Source organism: Oncorhynchus tshawytscha, linkage group LG16, assembly GCF_018296145.1.
Source record: "Oncorhynchus tshawytscha isolate Ot180627B linkage group LG16, Otsh_v2.0, whole genome shotgun sequence".
NCBI lineage: Eukaryota > Metazoa > Chordata > Actinopteri > Salmoniformes > Salmonidae > Oncorhynchus > Oncorhynchus tshawytscha.
Window position 1 is genome coordinate 65281505 of NC_056444.1, and position 18009 is coordinate 65299513.

At 43.4% G+C, this 18009-nt stretch overlaps 1 protein-coding gene across 1 annotated transcript in view; it reads left to right on the plus strand.

Moving 5' to 3' along the window:
- LOC112216117 (disks large-associated protein 4) overlaps positions 1-18009 on the plus strand; it is a 127947-nt gene that overhangs the window by 97048 nt on the left and 12890 nt on the right. The window contains exons 3-5 of the mRNA XM_024375836.2: positions 355-593; positions 1799-1964; positions 4097-4313. Of these exons, the coding sequence (XP_024231604.1) occupies positions 355-593; positions 1799-1964; positions 4097-4313 (622 nt within the window). The remainder of the gene's footprint in view (positions 1-354; positions 594-1798; positions 1965-4096; positions 4314-18009) is intronic.

Sequence of the window (18009 nt, forward strand, 5' to 3'; positions counted from 1 at the left end):
TACATTCAAATGAAATGAAATGACACATTCAAGGTCTGTCGCATTAAAGGTCCAATGCAGCAATTTTTTTATCTCAATATCAAACTATTTCTGGGTAACAATTAAATGCCTTCCTAGCCAAAACTCCATCCCACCAAAACAGGCTGACATTTCACTAAAAGGGCATTATCATAATTTTCATAATTTCACATTATTATTTCATAGTGTATAAATATATATAAACCACAGAAAAATCATGTTTTTGACTGCACTGGGTCTTTAAACTAGTTAAAGTGGAGATGATAAAGTAGAGATGAAGGTGTGCTGGCTCAGTGAGTCACAGTGGGATGGTGTGTGGCCCCATACTGTCTGTAGGTTCCACTGGGGGACTGGAGTGCTACACTGGGGGGCCGGGGCCGACCCAGGGGCCTTGAGATCCCATGCCGAAGGATGCGTAGCGGCAGCTACGTCAAGGCCATGGGGGACGTGGACCAGGACAGCGAGGACTCAGAGGGAAGTCCTAAACCCTCGCCCAAAACAGCCGCCCGCCGCCAGAGCTACCTGAAGGCCACCCATCAGTCCCTGAGCGAGCATCAGCCTCCACCACCACACAAGTGAGAGAGCTAGATACAAGAGGAAATATGCATGTAGATCATACTGTAGTTAATACTGTATGTTTCTGAAGAGGAGTTAATTTTCCTTAGCAATCTATGTCATGACAGAACAGATAACATGGGATGTCTGGGGGAACTTATTCTTATACAGAGGAGTAGCTACACACACCCTGCATGGAAACCTGTCTGCTCTGAGAGTGAATCTAATATAACAGAATGAAATTAAAGTGGACACCACAAATGGACAGCAGAGGGCAGCATCCTGACACTGACGTTGAACATTTACTACATAATGTATGCAGGATAAAACCTGCAGGCTGCAGCAGACTCCTGTTCATGACTAGATACAACTATATCAGTGTAACATGATCTTATGGGCTGTTCAATTATAGAAAAAGGAAATCACAAATCAACAACAGGTAACCAAGCGTTTCCATTTAAGGTCAAAAATGTGAAATGTTTTGTCATGTTCCCCACCGCTCGCACCGGCAGGCCTCGCGGCTATGCACCCATGCTGGAGGATAATGGGATACTATGGTCTCCACTACAGAGTGCATGCTCAATGCAGCATTTGGCCAGGTCAGTGTCCTAGGGAGGGAGGCAGCACGGCCCTCCACTCACACATGCCCACCTCTGCTGCCACTTCTCTAACCAACCCAGTGCTTTGTCCTGTTCCCCTGCCCACACCCCATATATTACCAATTGCTCTGAGTGGTGTGTTAGTATCCCAGCCACAGCCACTCCTGTCACGTCTCTCATCATAAACCACTGATCCCCCATACAAACCCTTTCTACCCCCACCCTCCGCACCGGCACACACATTCCCACTAACAGGTGCCTCCTCGTCAGGCAACTCAGAACAAAGGAAACAACCTCTCTGTCTCAGCAAATTCCATTGATGATTACAAAGCAAAAGAATAACTCAAATTCTCTCCCTTTTGTTTTGATGTTTACTGACGACTCAATGTGTCCTCTGTGCTGTCATTTTGATACCCAACTATTCTCCGCTCTGCTATCCTCTCATCTCGCTGGTATTTGATCTCACAAAATCACAAGAAATTTGGGGAAGTTCAAAGCATCCGCTGAAAATGGATGCGGTTCTCATCAACCCAAGATGTCCCGTATCCTCCCAACCCTTCATCCAGGTCTTTTCCTTATGGTTGAGGGGTTCTTTCAGCAACTAATTCTCCCCTCTACCCCTGTAGTTGTCTCCCCTCCCTGAGAGAACTTTCCACCAATCGGAGCCTGGACAACCTGGACTGCCTGGTGAGCCCGTGTGAGCCCCCGATGTCCATGCGGCACTGGGACAATCGCAGAGACTACCACCAAGGTTATGCTACCCTGGGCAGGGCCATGATGAGCAGTGGTCAGGTATGTACTGTAAATCCACTCTCCCTATTCACTCATTACACTCTTTATCAGGGTCTCAAACAGGCCTGTCAGTGTGTGTAGGAATAGTATCCCCATACAACAAACACATCATAACAGTTTGACAGATACATGTAGGCATAATTAACTAATAAAAGTACAACTGTATTAAATGAATTATTCATAAAGAATGCCCTCAGACAGTGCAAAGACAAGCCTCAAGCCTGAAACAACAACCAGAAATGAGTGGGATGTTGACAGCCGAATCCTCTATTTCTATGACTGCAGGCAGGGATAGAACATTTCAGATTATGTGTGAGACGCTGATTGGTTAAACATCCAGTAAGCCAGAAGAGACAAGAACAGGAATGATGCTTGAAAGTAATTTTCAGAAGTTAAGACTGGGACATGCGCCTCCTTCTAATCCTGAGGACATTCTGTTTTTATCAAAACCAGCAGACTCCTTTCAGATGGAACATCCGGAGCCACTTTTGCTCATGGAGTTAAAATGGCATAATATTACAGATGACAACAATGGAATTGCCCTCTTTACCTCACAGGAAGCTTTTTTTATTATCATATTTCAGGAATTGAATTTGGGAGATGACAGTAAAATCTGTTTTGGGACAAAAGCAAGTATTTTCTGAATGAACTGCAACGTTTTATCAGGATTGATATCTGATGGATTATGATGGCTGCCATAGCAGGAGGACAGGCTTCAAAGGATCTGCATTGTTGTGCATGGAGGTAAATGCGCATAAAATCAGATATCGGAAAGGTTGTAACACATCGATGCCTTTTCCTTCAAGTATTTTCACTGGGTATACAAAGAAGTACAGACATTATCAGTTTACATGCTAAAATTATAGACCGGAAAGATGGTTTCAAGATGGTTTCAAGATGGTAATAATCATTCTAAAACCATGATAAAAAAGTATTGCAAGATTCAAACGGATCAAATAACGGATAAGCAGCAACCAAGGAATAGGCTCTTATTGTAAAAATCATGGAATGGCGTGAAGTTTCATCATTTGATTTACATGAAGTTTCAGAATGGATTTTGAATACTGAGCATCCATGTTACATCCTCTTTCTGTCTTGGGGGACACAATGATGACCATGTGCCAACTCTGGCACCAGCCTCCTCCTCTCACACTGCAATGAAAAGCAGGATGAACAAATAGAGACTCCACCTGCTACCAACATCATTAAAACTTTGAACATCACAGGAGCCTGGCATAGAAGACTGGGGTGTAATAAGCTATCAGTGTTCCTCCTTCTCCACTCTGGCACTGTTTGAACTGAAACAAGCCTTTATCCCAGGACGGACTGGTGAAGTTGACTCAGCTGGTCTGTCTCTACAATACCTTGTCCCTGTTCAACCTATCCCTGGCCCTGGGCTACATAGATGTACTATGATATATTCCTGCTGATGAATCTGCTGTTATGTGAACATGTCATGTTGTCAACGCCAGAGACTGGAAATGTCCTACACCAATAAACGTCTTGTAGATCATTAGCACCGCTGAACTGAGCAAAACCAGACACCACCCCTACCACTACGACTATGATGTGGAGAGAGTGAACAGCTTGTAGTGGGAGGCTGCTGGTGCCTCAGTAGCAGTGATTGTTTTAGCTCCTGGCATGAGGAGTTAAGTGAAATCTGACGCTGCTGGCTTATCATCACTGATTAAACATTCCGTGTGGTATTTCACATTAGATACAGTACAGTGAGTATACTGATTATCAGGGGACGCAAAGCTCAAACAGAATATTTAAATAATGAGATGTTTTCAACAAGGTCACTGCAGATTTACTTTTTGATCAATTGATTTCATTAAGTAAAATCGTGAACGTGCATGATAACGCCTGTACCCATTTTCCTCTAGAGATAGTAAAAATGTTCATTATCAGTGCATGAGTTTCTTTGGTAAATCTAACAGTCCTTTTGATTGGGCTCTCGTGAGCTGAGACGAACAGGATCCTTCACACTCTCTGACCACACACCACCACCTTACTCCAGCAGCATGCCCCGCCACCCAAGACTGGCACTGCTTTCACCTCACAGGCGGCGGAGATCTAGTGGTCGCCTTAGTCCCCGCCCCCAACTTGTCAACCTGCACGTGTCCTTTCAGGTGTGTGGGCAGGGCTGTGGGCGCTCGCTGTACTGCGAGGCGGAGTCCCAGGCGGTGGAGGCCCTGGACCTGCCCACACCGACGTACTTCCGCTCCCGCAGCCACAGCTACCTGCGGGCCATCCAGGCTGGCTGCTCCCAGGATGAGGACACCGCCTCAGTGGACTCTGATTCACCTCCACCCACCACCACCGGCTGCACCCATATCTCCAGCACCAGTGAGTATACTGTACTGTTCAGGATGGGCGTGGGCTGGGCATTGGGGATTGGACAGACAAAGGTTTTATGCCTTTACTGTAGGCATAATAGTTTTGTTTGAAAAGGGCCTTATCATCCTTTTTTAGCACGATTCATGAATCATTTAGTGATGATGTAAGATTCCCACATGCATTGATGTATTTTCAAATCCAGCAGGGAAAATGTATTGCAAGGGACTGTACTTATTCCGCTGTAAGGGGTATGAACCCAGTGGCACACGCGGGTGCGTACACACACACACACACACACACACACACACACACACACACACACACACACACACACACACACACACACACACACACACACACACACACACACACACACAACAGATTTGGTCTCTGGCTGGTGGCACTGAATGGCCTATCAGCCCAGTGAGAAAGTAGACATTGTAGAGGGAGGTGATGCGGCAAGACTGGACTGGTGCCATCTAACTCATCCATACCCATTACACAACAGTGAGCAGGGGGATATGCTGTCTGGCGATACATCATGGTGAGTTTGCACACCTGTTTCTCACACACACATGCACTGGCGCTGCTGCGGATGTTTTCCATGCATGAGAACAAAACTTCTCAAATGTCAAGCCAGTTCACAGATGTGGGTGGTCTCAGATAGTGGTCTGTCCACTACTGGAGTCTGTGAACATACAAACATATCAAAACGTTTTTTGATGCCTCAAAAACAAAAAGCCCAAAGCATGACAATCATAGGTAGAGTATTAATAAAAACACATCATTGTTTCCCCCCATCAATCACTGTTTTCATTTTTGCATCAGATTCACTTCTGTGGCTCAGCTGTTGTCAGTTACCACATCAAGGCCTATGAAAATGCCATGCATGCAGTCAGCGATTACAGGCGGTGGTTTAAAAGGTTAGAGGAGCCCCGGCAGAGTCTGATCAGCATGGGAATCACTGTGTCATATGATGCAGTCTGTTTGCAGCACAAAAGCAGCCCTTGCCCAGATGAAGTTGCCTTAGGGAAGACTGTGGTGGGTTTCGAGCAGGGGCAATGGAGTTGGTCTAGCCAGGGCTGCAAAGTGCTCTGTTCCTGAATCATGCTGAAACAAAGTGTTTGTAGGCCTACTGATCAAAATGTTTTACAAGGGCAGGGCACCCCATAATTGAAATGTTAGACTATTGCTGCCATTCCTTTTTTTGTAGACCATTATGAATATTCAAAAGTGTCAATCTGAACATTAGACCTGTAGTTCATTCAAATACATGTATAATTTGACAGCAATTATCTTGCAATATCAGTTTTCAGCCAATCGAAGTAACATGTTCCATTCCATCGAACATATCTTGCGCGTTTGTCTTTTGCGCGTTTGTCTTTTCTTACAAGCACTGATTTCTTTTGATATCTGCTGAGGAACGTTTTACTTGCAAATCACTGCGGTCATGGCTAGAAGGGATCCAGGTTTTGTCAAATCAGATTAGACTTTTTGTAGCAGGTTAAGATACTTTACGCAGCAGGTTAGGAGAATTACCGTAGCAGGTTGGATACATGGTTAGGAAAATGCTTAGGGTTAACTAAAATGCAAAACAATTCAATTTGTGACGTTAATTTGACAAAGCTGGATCCCTTCTAGCCATGACCAATAACTGCTCTGAATAAATCCTAAACGTAAATATAGAGGCGGGAACGTACACGACCAAGCCGGGGAAATAGTAGACACAAAAAACAGACATACATATTATCCAATGGCCGTTAAGAAACCCGTTGTCGTGGACTAAAAAGGCGGGGAAACGTGACGTCCTTTGTTGACTGGAGATTTAAACCAATCCTGTTCGTCTATGGTGAGATTGATGACCATCGACATCCAATGGTGTTTATAGTGTGTGCCAGTCTGCAAAAGGTGGACTCCAATCCCTTACGTCAAGGGCGTGTCCCTTTTGATTCCTTTCTTCATGGAACGTTGTGTGAACAGTTAGAAATAGCACAGTAGCTAATGCCTCTGTCTATTAAAACAACCTCGAATGAATGAACAGAAAATACGGATTTATTGTATCGCTTTTATCAAAGTAAGCGTAAATATTTTATAATGTACTCGTGTCTGAACTGAGATTTGGATCGATTGGTATTGACCGTGGTTAGCGACGAATGCTAGCTTAACTACCCTGTCTAACGTGGATGAGAGGAATCGCCCTGATTCTGGGATCCACGTATTGTAGGTAACGTTAGCTAGCAGCGATGTTACACTAGGTTAGGGAGCTAAATCTCCACGACTCGTACAAATGCTTCATTCCACTGCTATAATTATTTTTTTGTCGTGGTAATCAGTTCGCTATCGTTATTAGCAGGTGACAGTTTGTAGCGAATAACGTTATTACAATCAATCCAGCACCCGATAATGTCTTTGGTGTAGCTAATGTTTGCTAGATCAGGGTTTCCAAAACTCGGTCATGCCCCCCACCTCACGCTGGTGTACATTGTTTTGTTGCCGTAGCGCTAGACAGCTGATTCAAATAGCCAACTCATCATCAAGCTTTGATTAATTTAATCAGCTGTGTAGTGGTAGGGCAAAACCCCAAACGTGCCCTCAGGACCGAGTTAGGGAAACCCTGAGCTACGTTAGATAGCTAATGTTAGCGATGCCTGACAGCAACCGCCTTGTTAATTAATGAGCTAACGTTACTGTAGCTAGCTACCAGCACCCCATCATTGCAAGCAGAGTGGATAGTTAGTTGGCTAGTAGCGCTGTCAACCACCGATTGAATCACCAAATTAGAAAGGCAGCTAAAACTAGTTGGACAGGAACTGTAATATAGCCATCTAACGTTATTTAGGTAACGTTAATGTTAGCTACGTTTCCATATTTGTTGAGTTGAGAGAGACTGGTAAACTTAAATTACTAGCTTCGGGTCAGACATTTTTCCACCAGTCATTTTTCGAGCTTCGAACTCACAATTGTGACCATGATCATATGATCTAGCTAGTAATATCCAGCTAACGTTATCTCCCGTGGCTGCATATCCAGTCAAGTTAGCTAAAAAGCTTGTTTAACCTACCATCTTCTTTATTCTGCCGTTTAAGTTGCATCATAAGAGATATGTGTGGTTGCTAAGTAGTAAGACCTCACCCGTGCCAAGGATCTACCTCCTTGCCAAATGTTTTAATGCATGCATTTGTTTGTTTTTACTGCTATGGTGAAAGCGAAGGTGGATAGTTAGCGATTTGTGAGCCAACCAGAAATGAATCAAGGATGGATTGTAAGACTTCTTCAAAACAAACTGTTATGATTATGATTTTTCAACGCCGATACCGATACTAATTATTGGAGGACCAAAAAAGGCGATTGAAAAATTATATATATTTGTAGTAATGACAATTACATCAATACTGATTTGAACACTTATTTTAACTTAATACATCAATAAAATCAATTTAGTCTAAAATAAATTATGAAACATGTTCAATTTGGTTTAAATAATGCAAAAACAAATTATTGGAGAAGAAAGTAAAAGTTCAATATGTGACATGTAAGAATGCTAACGTTTTAAGTTCCATGCTCAGAACATATGAAAGCTGGTGGTTCCTTTTAACATGAGTCTTCAATATTCCCAGGTAAGAAGTTTTAGATTGTAGTTATTATAGCACTACTTCTCTCTATACCATTTGTATTTCATATACCTTTGACTATTGGATGTTCAAATAGGTACTTTAGTATTGCCAGCCTAATCTCGGGAGTAGATAGGCTTGAAGTCATAAACTGCGCAATGCTTGAAGCACAGCGAAGAGCTGCTGGCAAATGCAGGAAAGTGCTGTTTGAATGAATGCTTACGAGCCTGGTGCTGCCTTCCACCGCTCAAACTGCTTTATCAAATCATAGACTTAATTATATTATAATAACATAGAAATACGAGCCTTAGGTCATTAATATGGTCATATCCGGAAACAAAATGTTTATTTTTCAGTGAAATACGGAACCGGGTGGCATCCCTAAGTCTAAATATTGCTGTTACATTGCACAACCTTCAATGTTATGTCATAAACATGTACAATTCTGGCAAATTATTTACGGTCTTTGCTAGGAAGAAATGGTCTACACACAGTTCGCAACGAGCCAGGCGGCCCAAACTGCTGCATATACCCTGACCCTGCTTGCACAGAACGCAAGAGAAGTGACACCATTTCCGTTGTTAAAAGAAATTCATGTTAGCAGGCAATATTAACTAAATATGCAGGTTTAAAAATATATACTTGTGTATTGATTTTAAGAAAGGCATTGATGTTTATGGTTAGGTACACATAGGTGCAACGACAGTGCTTTTTTTCGGGAATGTGTTTGTTAAATCACCTGTTTCGCGAAGTAGGCTGTGATTTAATTATAAATTAACAGGCACCGCATCGATTATATGCAACGCAGGACAAGCTAGATAAACTAGTAATATCATCAACCATGTGTAGTTTGGTTGTTTTTTATAAGATAAGTTTAATGCTAGCTAGCACCTTACCTTGGCTCCTTGCTGCACTCGCACAACAGGGAGTCAGCCTGCCACGCAGTCTCCTCGTGGAGTGCAATGTAATCGGACATAATCGGTGTCCAAAAATGCAGATTACCGATTGTTATGAACTTGAAATCGGCCCTAATTAATCAGTCGACCTCTAGTTATGGTGCATTTTCATAACTCTTCCTCAGATGTCACTTGGAAGTCCAGCAACTATTTCAAGAGGAATCCTGTGTCTTTTTAAAATTTTATTGCATTTTTTTACTCTAAAGGCCATTTATTGTCTGGTTTCTGAGCATACAATCAATAATTGAACAGCTTCCGGACAATGTGCTAATTTAAGTGCTTTGCAGTCAAACAGCTGGACCTGTTATGAGAGGCTTGAATATGTGCTCTGTATACCAGGGACCATGGTAGCACCCCTGACTTTGTTTAGCTTGAAAGTTGTTGTAGGGCTGGGATCAGATGGCCATTCATTCAAAGGCTTCAGATAACACATGGTCAGCACATGAATACAGACATTGAGTCACATGCTCTGGCAATACACACAGTCTGGCTATACACACACTCATTGATGAGGTCATTGGTGAGTCAGTGGGTGAAGTCACTATAGTTACATGACAATTTTCAAACAGACATTCTAAAGGGATGAGTAGTAAAATTACTGTGCTACAGAGAAATGAATAGAGAACAGTACAATGATGCAACCCCTCAGTCTGTAAGTCCTTGGTATTTGGTTTGGCAGAATCTGAATCCTGTCGTATTCAAGTGACCAATCTGTAAGAATTGGGTCACAAGGAGGATCTCTTGCATCTATGGTGTCATAGTTCAATCTCAACAGCTCCGCCTGTGTAATCTTGACAATGTAATACCGCTCATGTAGCTGGTCGTGACACACACAGCCATACAAATGAGGGTCGCCTAATCCTACAGTATGTGTTGAACACAAGATTAAAAGGGGTTAGAGGAAGTGTTTGTGTGCTTGAGCAAAAGAGACATTCTGTCTGGTGTTGTAGAAGGATTTGCCTTGCTGTAGTAGGCTGGTAACACACCGCTCCAGTCCCACCCGAGCCCCTTCCTCTTGACACCTGACAAGACTGATTCTGGGTATTTACATCAGCTAATTAGGCTTTCCACCAAGCTGGCACCAATCCCCACAGGGTGGTCTGGAAACTCCACAGGACATAATTAGCGTTTTAATACCTTCCTGGAGTAACGCCACTATGACTGACTGGACGGACCACTTCAAGCAGCCCCCAACACTTGTGCTGTAAGAGAGTAGAACTAGTTTGTTCTAAACCTGTTTTTGTGGGGGCGGGCAGATTTTTACAAAGTATTTTTCCAGTTAAGTGATTTGACTGGTTACTTAGTTTTTGGACAGCTGTTTCCAGTCTTTGTATGGAGAGCGGCTGTAGCTTGTTGTTGCACTCATCATAAACTAGAATTACCATTGGTGTTAATATTCTAACCACTCTCTTTATAAACCATTGCTGTGTTTTTCGTCTTCCTGTTGGTGTGTTCTTGGGCTGCCCTGTCCAGTCTGCCTGCCTCTTTCTCTCAGTAGCACTACTCACCATTAGCCCTGTCCAGCCTGTCTACATTTTTGTTTCTCACCAGCCTTGTCTATCTCCTCTGGTCTTGGACCACCAGCCTAGTTCTCCAGCAGCCTGTCACCTTGCTACACAGTCACTATAATGCTGTTAATCTGGGGCTGATCCAACCCTTTGCCGTGTGCAGATTAGTAGCACTTAGACACTCTCAGGAGCACCTATTAAAAGTAGGGCTCTGACTGTCATTGAATTTTGGATGACTGATAAGGTCAGCCAAATGGGCATCGCTGTACCATTTTTAGAATATAATAATTCAAATAATCAATTTTAAGGTGCACTCTTCTCCTAACTGCATGTGCTGCTGAAGCAGAAGTCTCCTTTGCTACAACACCTTTCTTGGTTCAGCAAGGAGCAACATAGTGTCATCACATTGTAGATAGGGCTGGGAATGGATGGGGACCTCACAATACAATATCACTATACTTCGGTGCTGATACAATATGTATTGCGATTTGATGTTTAGAGAACACACAACATGGCCAAAAGTATATGGACTGGTGCTTGTCAATCATCTCATCTCCTAAATCATGGGCATTACTATGAAGTTAGCCCCACCTTTGCTGCTATAACAGTCTCTACTCTTCTGGGAAGGCTTTCAACTAGATGTTGGAACATTGCTGTCGGGACTTGCTTTCTTTCAGCCACGATCATTTGTGAGGTCGGGCACTGATGTTGGGCGATTGATTGCGAGCCAGGCCTAGTGTTCCAATTCATCCCAAAGGTGTTCGATGGGGTTGAGGTCAGGACTCTGTGCAGGCCAGTCAAGTTCTTCCACACCGATCTTGACAAACTATTTCTGTATGGACCTCGCTTTGTGGACAGGGGCATTGTTAAGCTGAAACAGGAAAGGGCCTTCCCTGAACTGTTTTCTCAAAGTTGGAAGCACAGAATCGTCTAGCATGTCATTGTATGCTGTAGCGTTAAGATTTCCCTTTACTGGAGCTAAGGGGCCAAACCCGAACCATGAAAAACAGCCCCAGACCATTATACCTCCATCAAGAACTATACAGTTGGCACTATGCATTTGGGCAGGTAGCTTTCTCCTGGCATCCGCCAAACCCAGATTCGTCAGAGACCTAATGAAACTGACGGACAGTGCTGCTGTACTTTTAGCTCTTAGGAAACTTTGCAGTATTTTGTTTTCATGTGTTATTATTAGCCCAGATTTTTTTTGTTATTACATACAGCCGGGAATAACTTTTGGATATCAGTGCGACGGTAACTCACCAGCATTACGACCAGTAATACAACTTTCCCGAATCAGATCCTTTGCTCGTATCCTCCAGGGCAATTGAACTGATTCCAGAGGCTGTTCCAAAACACTGCCTGTGGGAAAGAGGTACTTGGAGTGGACTTTGTCTGATTTAGGAGGCGTGCACACCACCGCTTCCGATTATATTACTCGCTAATGTTCAGTTTCTGGATAATAAAGTTGACGAGCTCAGGGCGAGGATTTCCTTCCAGAGAGACATCAGGGGATTGTAAACATACTCTGTTTCACAGAAACATGGCTCTCTCGGGGATATACTGTCAGAGTCTGTTCAGCCAGTTGGGTTCTCCGTTCATTGCACAGACAGGAATAAATATCTCTCAGGGAAGAAGGAGGGCAAATATTCATGGTGTGATAACATACAGGAACTCAAGTTATTTTGTCCACCTGACCTAGAATACCACTATCAAATGCCAACCCTATTACCTCCTAAGAGAATTTCTCTTCGGTTGTAGTCACAGCCATGTATATTCCTCCTCAAACCAATACCATGACAGCCCTCAAAGAACTTCACTGGACTTTATGCAAACTGGAAACCACATATCCTGAGGCTGCATTTATTGTAGCAAGGGATTTTAACAAAGCAAATTTGAGGAAAACATTACTGAAGTTCTATCAACACATTGACTGTAATACTCGCACTGCTAAAACACTTGACCACAGCTACTCCAACTTCCGAGATGCCTACAAGGCCCTCTAATGCCCTCCCGTCGGTAACTCTGATCACGACTCCATTTTGCTCCTCCCTTCCGATAGTCCGAAGCTCAAACAGGAAGTACCGTGCTAAGGACTATTCAACGCTGGTCTGAACTATCGTAATCCACGCTTCACAATTGTTTTGATCACGCGTACTGGGATATGTTCCAGGGAGCCTCTGAGAACAACCTAGACGAATGCACTGAAACAATGACTGAGTTTATCAGGAAATGTATAGGAGATGTTGTACCCACTATGACAATTAAAACCTACCCTAACCAGAAACCGTGGATACATGGCAGCATTCACGCAAAACAAAGTGCGAACCACCACATTTAATCATGGCAAGGTGACTGGGAATATGGCCGAATACAAACAGTGTAGTTATTCCCTCCTTAAGGAAATCAAACAGGCAAAACGTCAGTATAGAGACAAAGTGAAGTTACAATTCAACTGCTCAGACATGACGTATGTTGCAGGGTCTACAGACAATCACAGACTACAAAGGGGAAACCAGCTACACAAGGACACAGTCTTGCTTCCGGACATGCTTAAACACCGTCACCCGCTTTGAGGATAACACAAAGCCACCCGCTGCTAATGACTGTGGGCTCTCCTTCTCTGTGGCCGACATGAGTAAGACATTTTAAATGTGTTAATCCTTGCAGGGCTGCTGGCCCAGACGGCATCCCTAGCCGCGTCCTCAGAGCATGTGCAGACCAGCTGGCTGGAGTGTTTACGGACATATTTAATCTCTCCCTATCCCAGTCTGTTGTCCCCAGATGCTTCAAGATGTCCACCATTGTTCCTTTACCCAAGAAAGCAAAGGTAACTTAACTAAATGACTATCGCCCCGTAGCACTCACTTCTGTCATTGTGACGTGCTTTGAGAGACTAGTCAAGGATCATATCAACTCTTCCTTACTTGACTCCCTAGACCCACTTAAATTTGCTTACCGCCCCAATAGATCCACAGACGATGCCATCGCAATGCACACTGCCCTGTCCCATCTGGACATGAGGAATACCTACGTAAGAATGCCGTTACTTGACCATAGCTCAGCATTCAACACCATAGTACCCTCCAAACTCATCATTAAGCTCGAGGCCCTGGGTCCCAACCCCGCCCCTTGCAACTGAGTCCTGGACTTCCTGAAGGGCCGCCCCCAGGTGGTGAAGTAAGGAAACAACATCACCACTTCGCTGATCCTCAACATTGGGGCCCCACAAGGATGCGTGCTCAGCAACCTCCTGTACTCCCTGTTGACCTACGCCTCCAACTCAATCAAGTTTGCAGGCGACACAACAGTAGTAGGCCTGATTTAACAACAATGGCAAGACCGCCTACAGGGAGGAGGTGAGGGCCCTGGGAGTGTGGTGCCAGGAAAATAACCTCTCACCCAACTTCAACAAAACTGAGGAGCTCATCATGGAATTACCCCTATCCACATCAACGGGACCGCAGTGGAAAGCTTCAAGTTCCTCGGCGTACACATCACTAACAAACTAAAATGGTCCACACACACACAACGTGTGGTGAAGGCACAACATCGCCTCTTCAACCTCAGGAGGCTAAAGTAATTTGGCTTGGCACCTAAAACCCTCAAACTTTTAGAGATGCACAATTGAGAGCATCCTGGTATGGCAGAGGGTGGTGCAGTCTGCCCAAAGCATCTCCCAGGAATCCCAGTTCCACAATAAATGTTTGTTTTGTTTGATGAAGTCCATCATTTATGTCCAAATACCTCCTTTTGTTCGTGCGTTTAGTACACAAATCCAAACTCACGGCGCACTGGCAAGTCCAGATGAAAGTTCAGAAGAAAAGTCATATTACAGTTCGTAGAAACATGTCAAACAAAGTATAAAATCAATCTTAAGGATGTTTTTATCATAAATCTTCAATAATGTTTCAACCGGAGAATTCCTTTGTCTGTAGAGCTGCGTTCCATTGCATTTAACTCTCACGTGAACGCGCTCATGGCACTCTGCCAGAGACCTGACTCAATCAGCTCTCATTCCCCCCCTCCTTCAATGTAGAAGCATCAAACAAGGTTCTAAAGACTTTTGACATCTAGTGGAAGCCTTAGGAAGTGCAATATGACCCCATAAACACTATATTCGATAGGCAACGACTTAAACTACAAACCTCATATTTCTATCAAAATCTACTAATTATATGCATATTCTAGCTTTTAGGCCTGAGTAGCAGGCAGTTTACTCTAGGCACCTTTTTATCCAAGCTACTCAATACTGCCCCCCTGTCCCAAAGAAGTTAACCAACAATGCAGTTCCAGAAATAGAGTTAAGAAAATATTTGCTAACTAAACAAACGCAATAGAAAGTAACACAATTAAAATAACAATTACAAAGTTATATACAAGGGGTACTGGTACCGAGTCAATGTGCGGGGGTACAGGTTAGTCGAGGTAATTTGTACATGTAGGTAGGGGTAAAGTGAGTAGCAGCTTTGTAAAAACAAAGGGTGGGTGACAATGTAAATGGCCCGGGTGCCGTTTTATTAATTGTTCAGCAGTCTTATGGCTTGGTGGTAGAAGCTGTTTTTAGAATCCTTTTGGACCTAGACTTGGCGCTCCGGTACCGCTTTCAGGGGGGAAGCAGAGAGAACAGTCTATGACTTGGGTGACAGGAGTCTTCGAGAATTTATTTGGCCTTCCTCTGACACCGCCTGGTATGGAGGTCCCGGGTGGCATTAAGCTTGGCCCCAGTGATGTACTGGGCAGTGCATACTGCCCTCTCTAGCGCCTTACGGTCGGATGCCGAGCAGTTGCCTTACCAGGCGTTGATGCTACCAGTCAGGATGCTCTCGATGCTTTAGAACCATCTTTTGATGATCTGGGGACCCATGCCCAATCTTCAGTCTCCTGCGGGGGAAAAGGTATTGTCATGCCCTCTTCACGACTGTCTTGGTGTGTTTGGACCATGATAGTTTGTTGGTGATGTGGACACCAAGAAACTTGAAGCACTCAACCTGCTCTACTACAGCCCCGTCGATGTTAATGGGGGCCTGTTCGGATATTTGATAAATTATTTCTAAGTGGAAAAAATGTGCATGAAAAACGAGTTGTCTCTCGTTGAATGACAATACTTTATTGAAGAATCCCTACTCTTTACCAATCACCCGACCAAGGGTCGTAGACTTCGGCTTGCCCGGAGAAACGTTTTTGTGTGGCCAAAAAAAACCTTACCATAGGCCAAAAAGAAAAAAAACAGCACAATGTTGTCTTAATATGCACAAACTCTTCCGAAATGTTTAGGCTGGGAAGCATGCGAATGCTTTTAGTGCAGACAGGAAGAGATGCAGGAAGCAGCTCTGGAGTCATCAGACCAAGGTCCCATTCAGTGGGGTGCAACGGTATACAGGTTCAGAGAAAGAACATGCATGTTTCTTTTTTTCTATTTGCAGTGTTTAGAATGTATTGTGCCCTCCAGGTTGGGAAACAGCCAAATCAGCACCATGTCTCATCTGCCCACTTGAGGCTAGTTTGCTTAATTATCACACATCTCAACTGGTAGGATGAGGGTTTCACAAAAATAAGACCAACAGTAATTAAACCATGTTAAATCCCACTGCAATCTCAGAGACTGATGTTCCAAGATGGTAGAGAACAGTGAACTTAGATTTTTTAAAGTCTATGGTTATGAAAAGACTGTGTATTATATTGACAAGATAGTGACTGGTCTAACAATGGATTTACATGTCCTCAGATGTAAAGCAGGTGGGAGGAGGCGAGATCAGGTGGGACCATTCTAGCCAATGTGAGAGCAGATACTTGTGTGTACAACAGGCCATCGAGAGGGATGGATAAAGGACTCATCTTTGTATCTGTGCCATTATAGCGTCTGTGACAGCATGGGCAGTGCCATTGAGGCAATCTCCATTTTAAAAGTAGTACATTTTCTTCTTCATTGGCTGATTGCTCCAAACTCATAAGAATTCCCACCCAGTTGACTATTTTAAAATGGTGGAAGGCCTCATGGGCAACGTCCATGCCACAACAGGTTATGTTAATGATGAGTCCTCAACGGACGCAACTCCGATAGTCATTTTTGGTTTTATTTGCCGAAAAGCCTTGTTTTTCTCTCAATCACGTTTGTTACTGTTACTATGATAATTGTTGAAAGTTGAGGGAGCATTCATAACAACCTAACCATTACGAAACTTCTATTCAATCAAATAATCCTCACGTAGCAAATGCGCAATTATACTGAACAGAAACATAAACGCAACATTCAACAATTTCACTGAGTTACTCTTCATATAAGGAAATCAGTCAATTCATTAGTCCCCAATCTATGGATTTCTCATGACTGGGCAGGTGCCCAGCCAATCAGAATGTTTTCTCCCACAAATGAGCCTTATTGTAGATGCAAATACTTCTCAATTTCATCAGCTGTCCGGGTGGCTGGTCTCAGATGAAGAAGCCGGATGTGGAGCTTCTGGGCTGATGTGGTTACATGTGGTCTGCAGTTGAGGCCAGTTGCAGGTATTGCTAAATTCTCCAAAACGATGTTGGTTGGAGGTGGCTTGTGGTAGAGAAATTAACATTCAATTCTCCAGCAGCAGCTCTGGTGGACACACCTGCAGTCAGCATGCCAATTGCACGCTCCCTCAACTTGACATCTCTGGCATTGTGTTTTGTGACAACTGCACATTTTAGGGTGGCCTTTTATTCCAAATCAAATCCAAGTTTATTTGTCACGTGCACTGAATACAACAGTGAAATGCTTACTTACAGGCTCTAACCAATAGTGCAAAAAAGGCGTTAGGTGAACAATAGGTAAGTAAAGAAATAAAACATTAGTAAAATGACAGGCTATATACAGTAGCGAGGCTACATACAGACACCTGTTTGTCAGGCTGATTGAGGTAGTATGTACATGTAGATATGGTTAAAGTGACTGCATATATGATGAACAGAGAGTAGCAGTAGCGTAAAAGAGGGGTTGGTGCACTTGTGTAATGATCCTGCTGTTTAATCAGATCCTTGATATGCCACACCTGTCAGGTGGATGGATTATCTTGGCAAAGGGATATGAACAAATATGCCTAGAAAATTGAATTTCTGGGATATTTTATTTTAGCTCAAACACTTTACGTGTTGCATTTTAGATTTTTGATCAGTTTACAATTTTTGTTGACCAAATTCAAACCATCATTGATCTCATACAAAAAATGGGCTTATTTTTGTGGATAGATTTTGGGCGACGTAAAACCTCCTGTTTCGCCTCTCTCTGTTACAAACCACGAAGACAGAGAGGATGAAATTACACTGGGTCACATTATTCAGTGTCATTTATCTGGCCATAATATAACTGGCTGCTGGACCATTACTGGTAATCAGATACTTCTCACACACATGATTATAGAGCTAGAGTGTGTCTTGGAGAATTCACTGCATTGCTTTTAATGAGTGATCCAATGTAGGTTAACGTGATGATCATCAACATGTTGACAGTGCTGTTACTGCTATAATGGATGTTAACTGTTTTCAGAGCAGGAGACACCCCATGAGCCCCACAGGGAGAGAACCCTTTGCCTAGCTAGTCTATTCTAACACCTTTTTCATCAGTCAAATCAGATTTTATTTGTCACATGCGCCGAATACA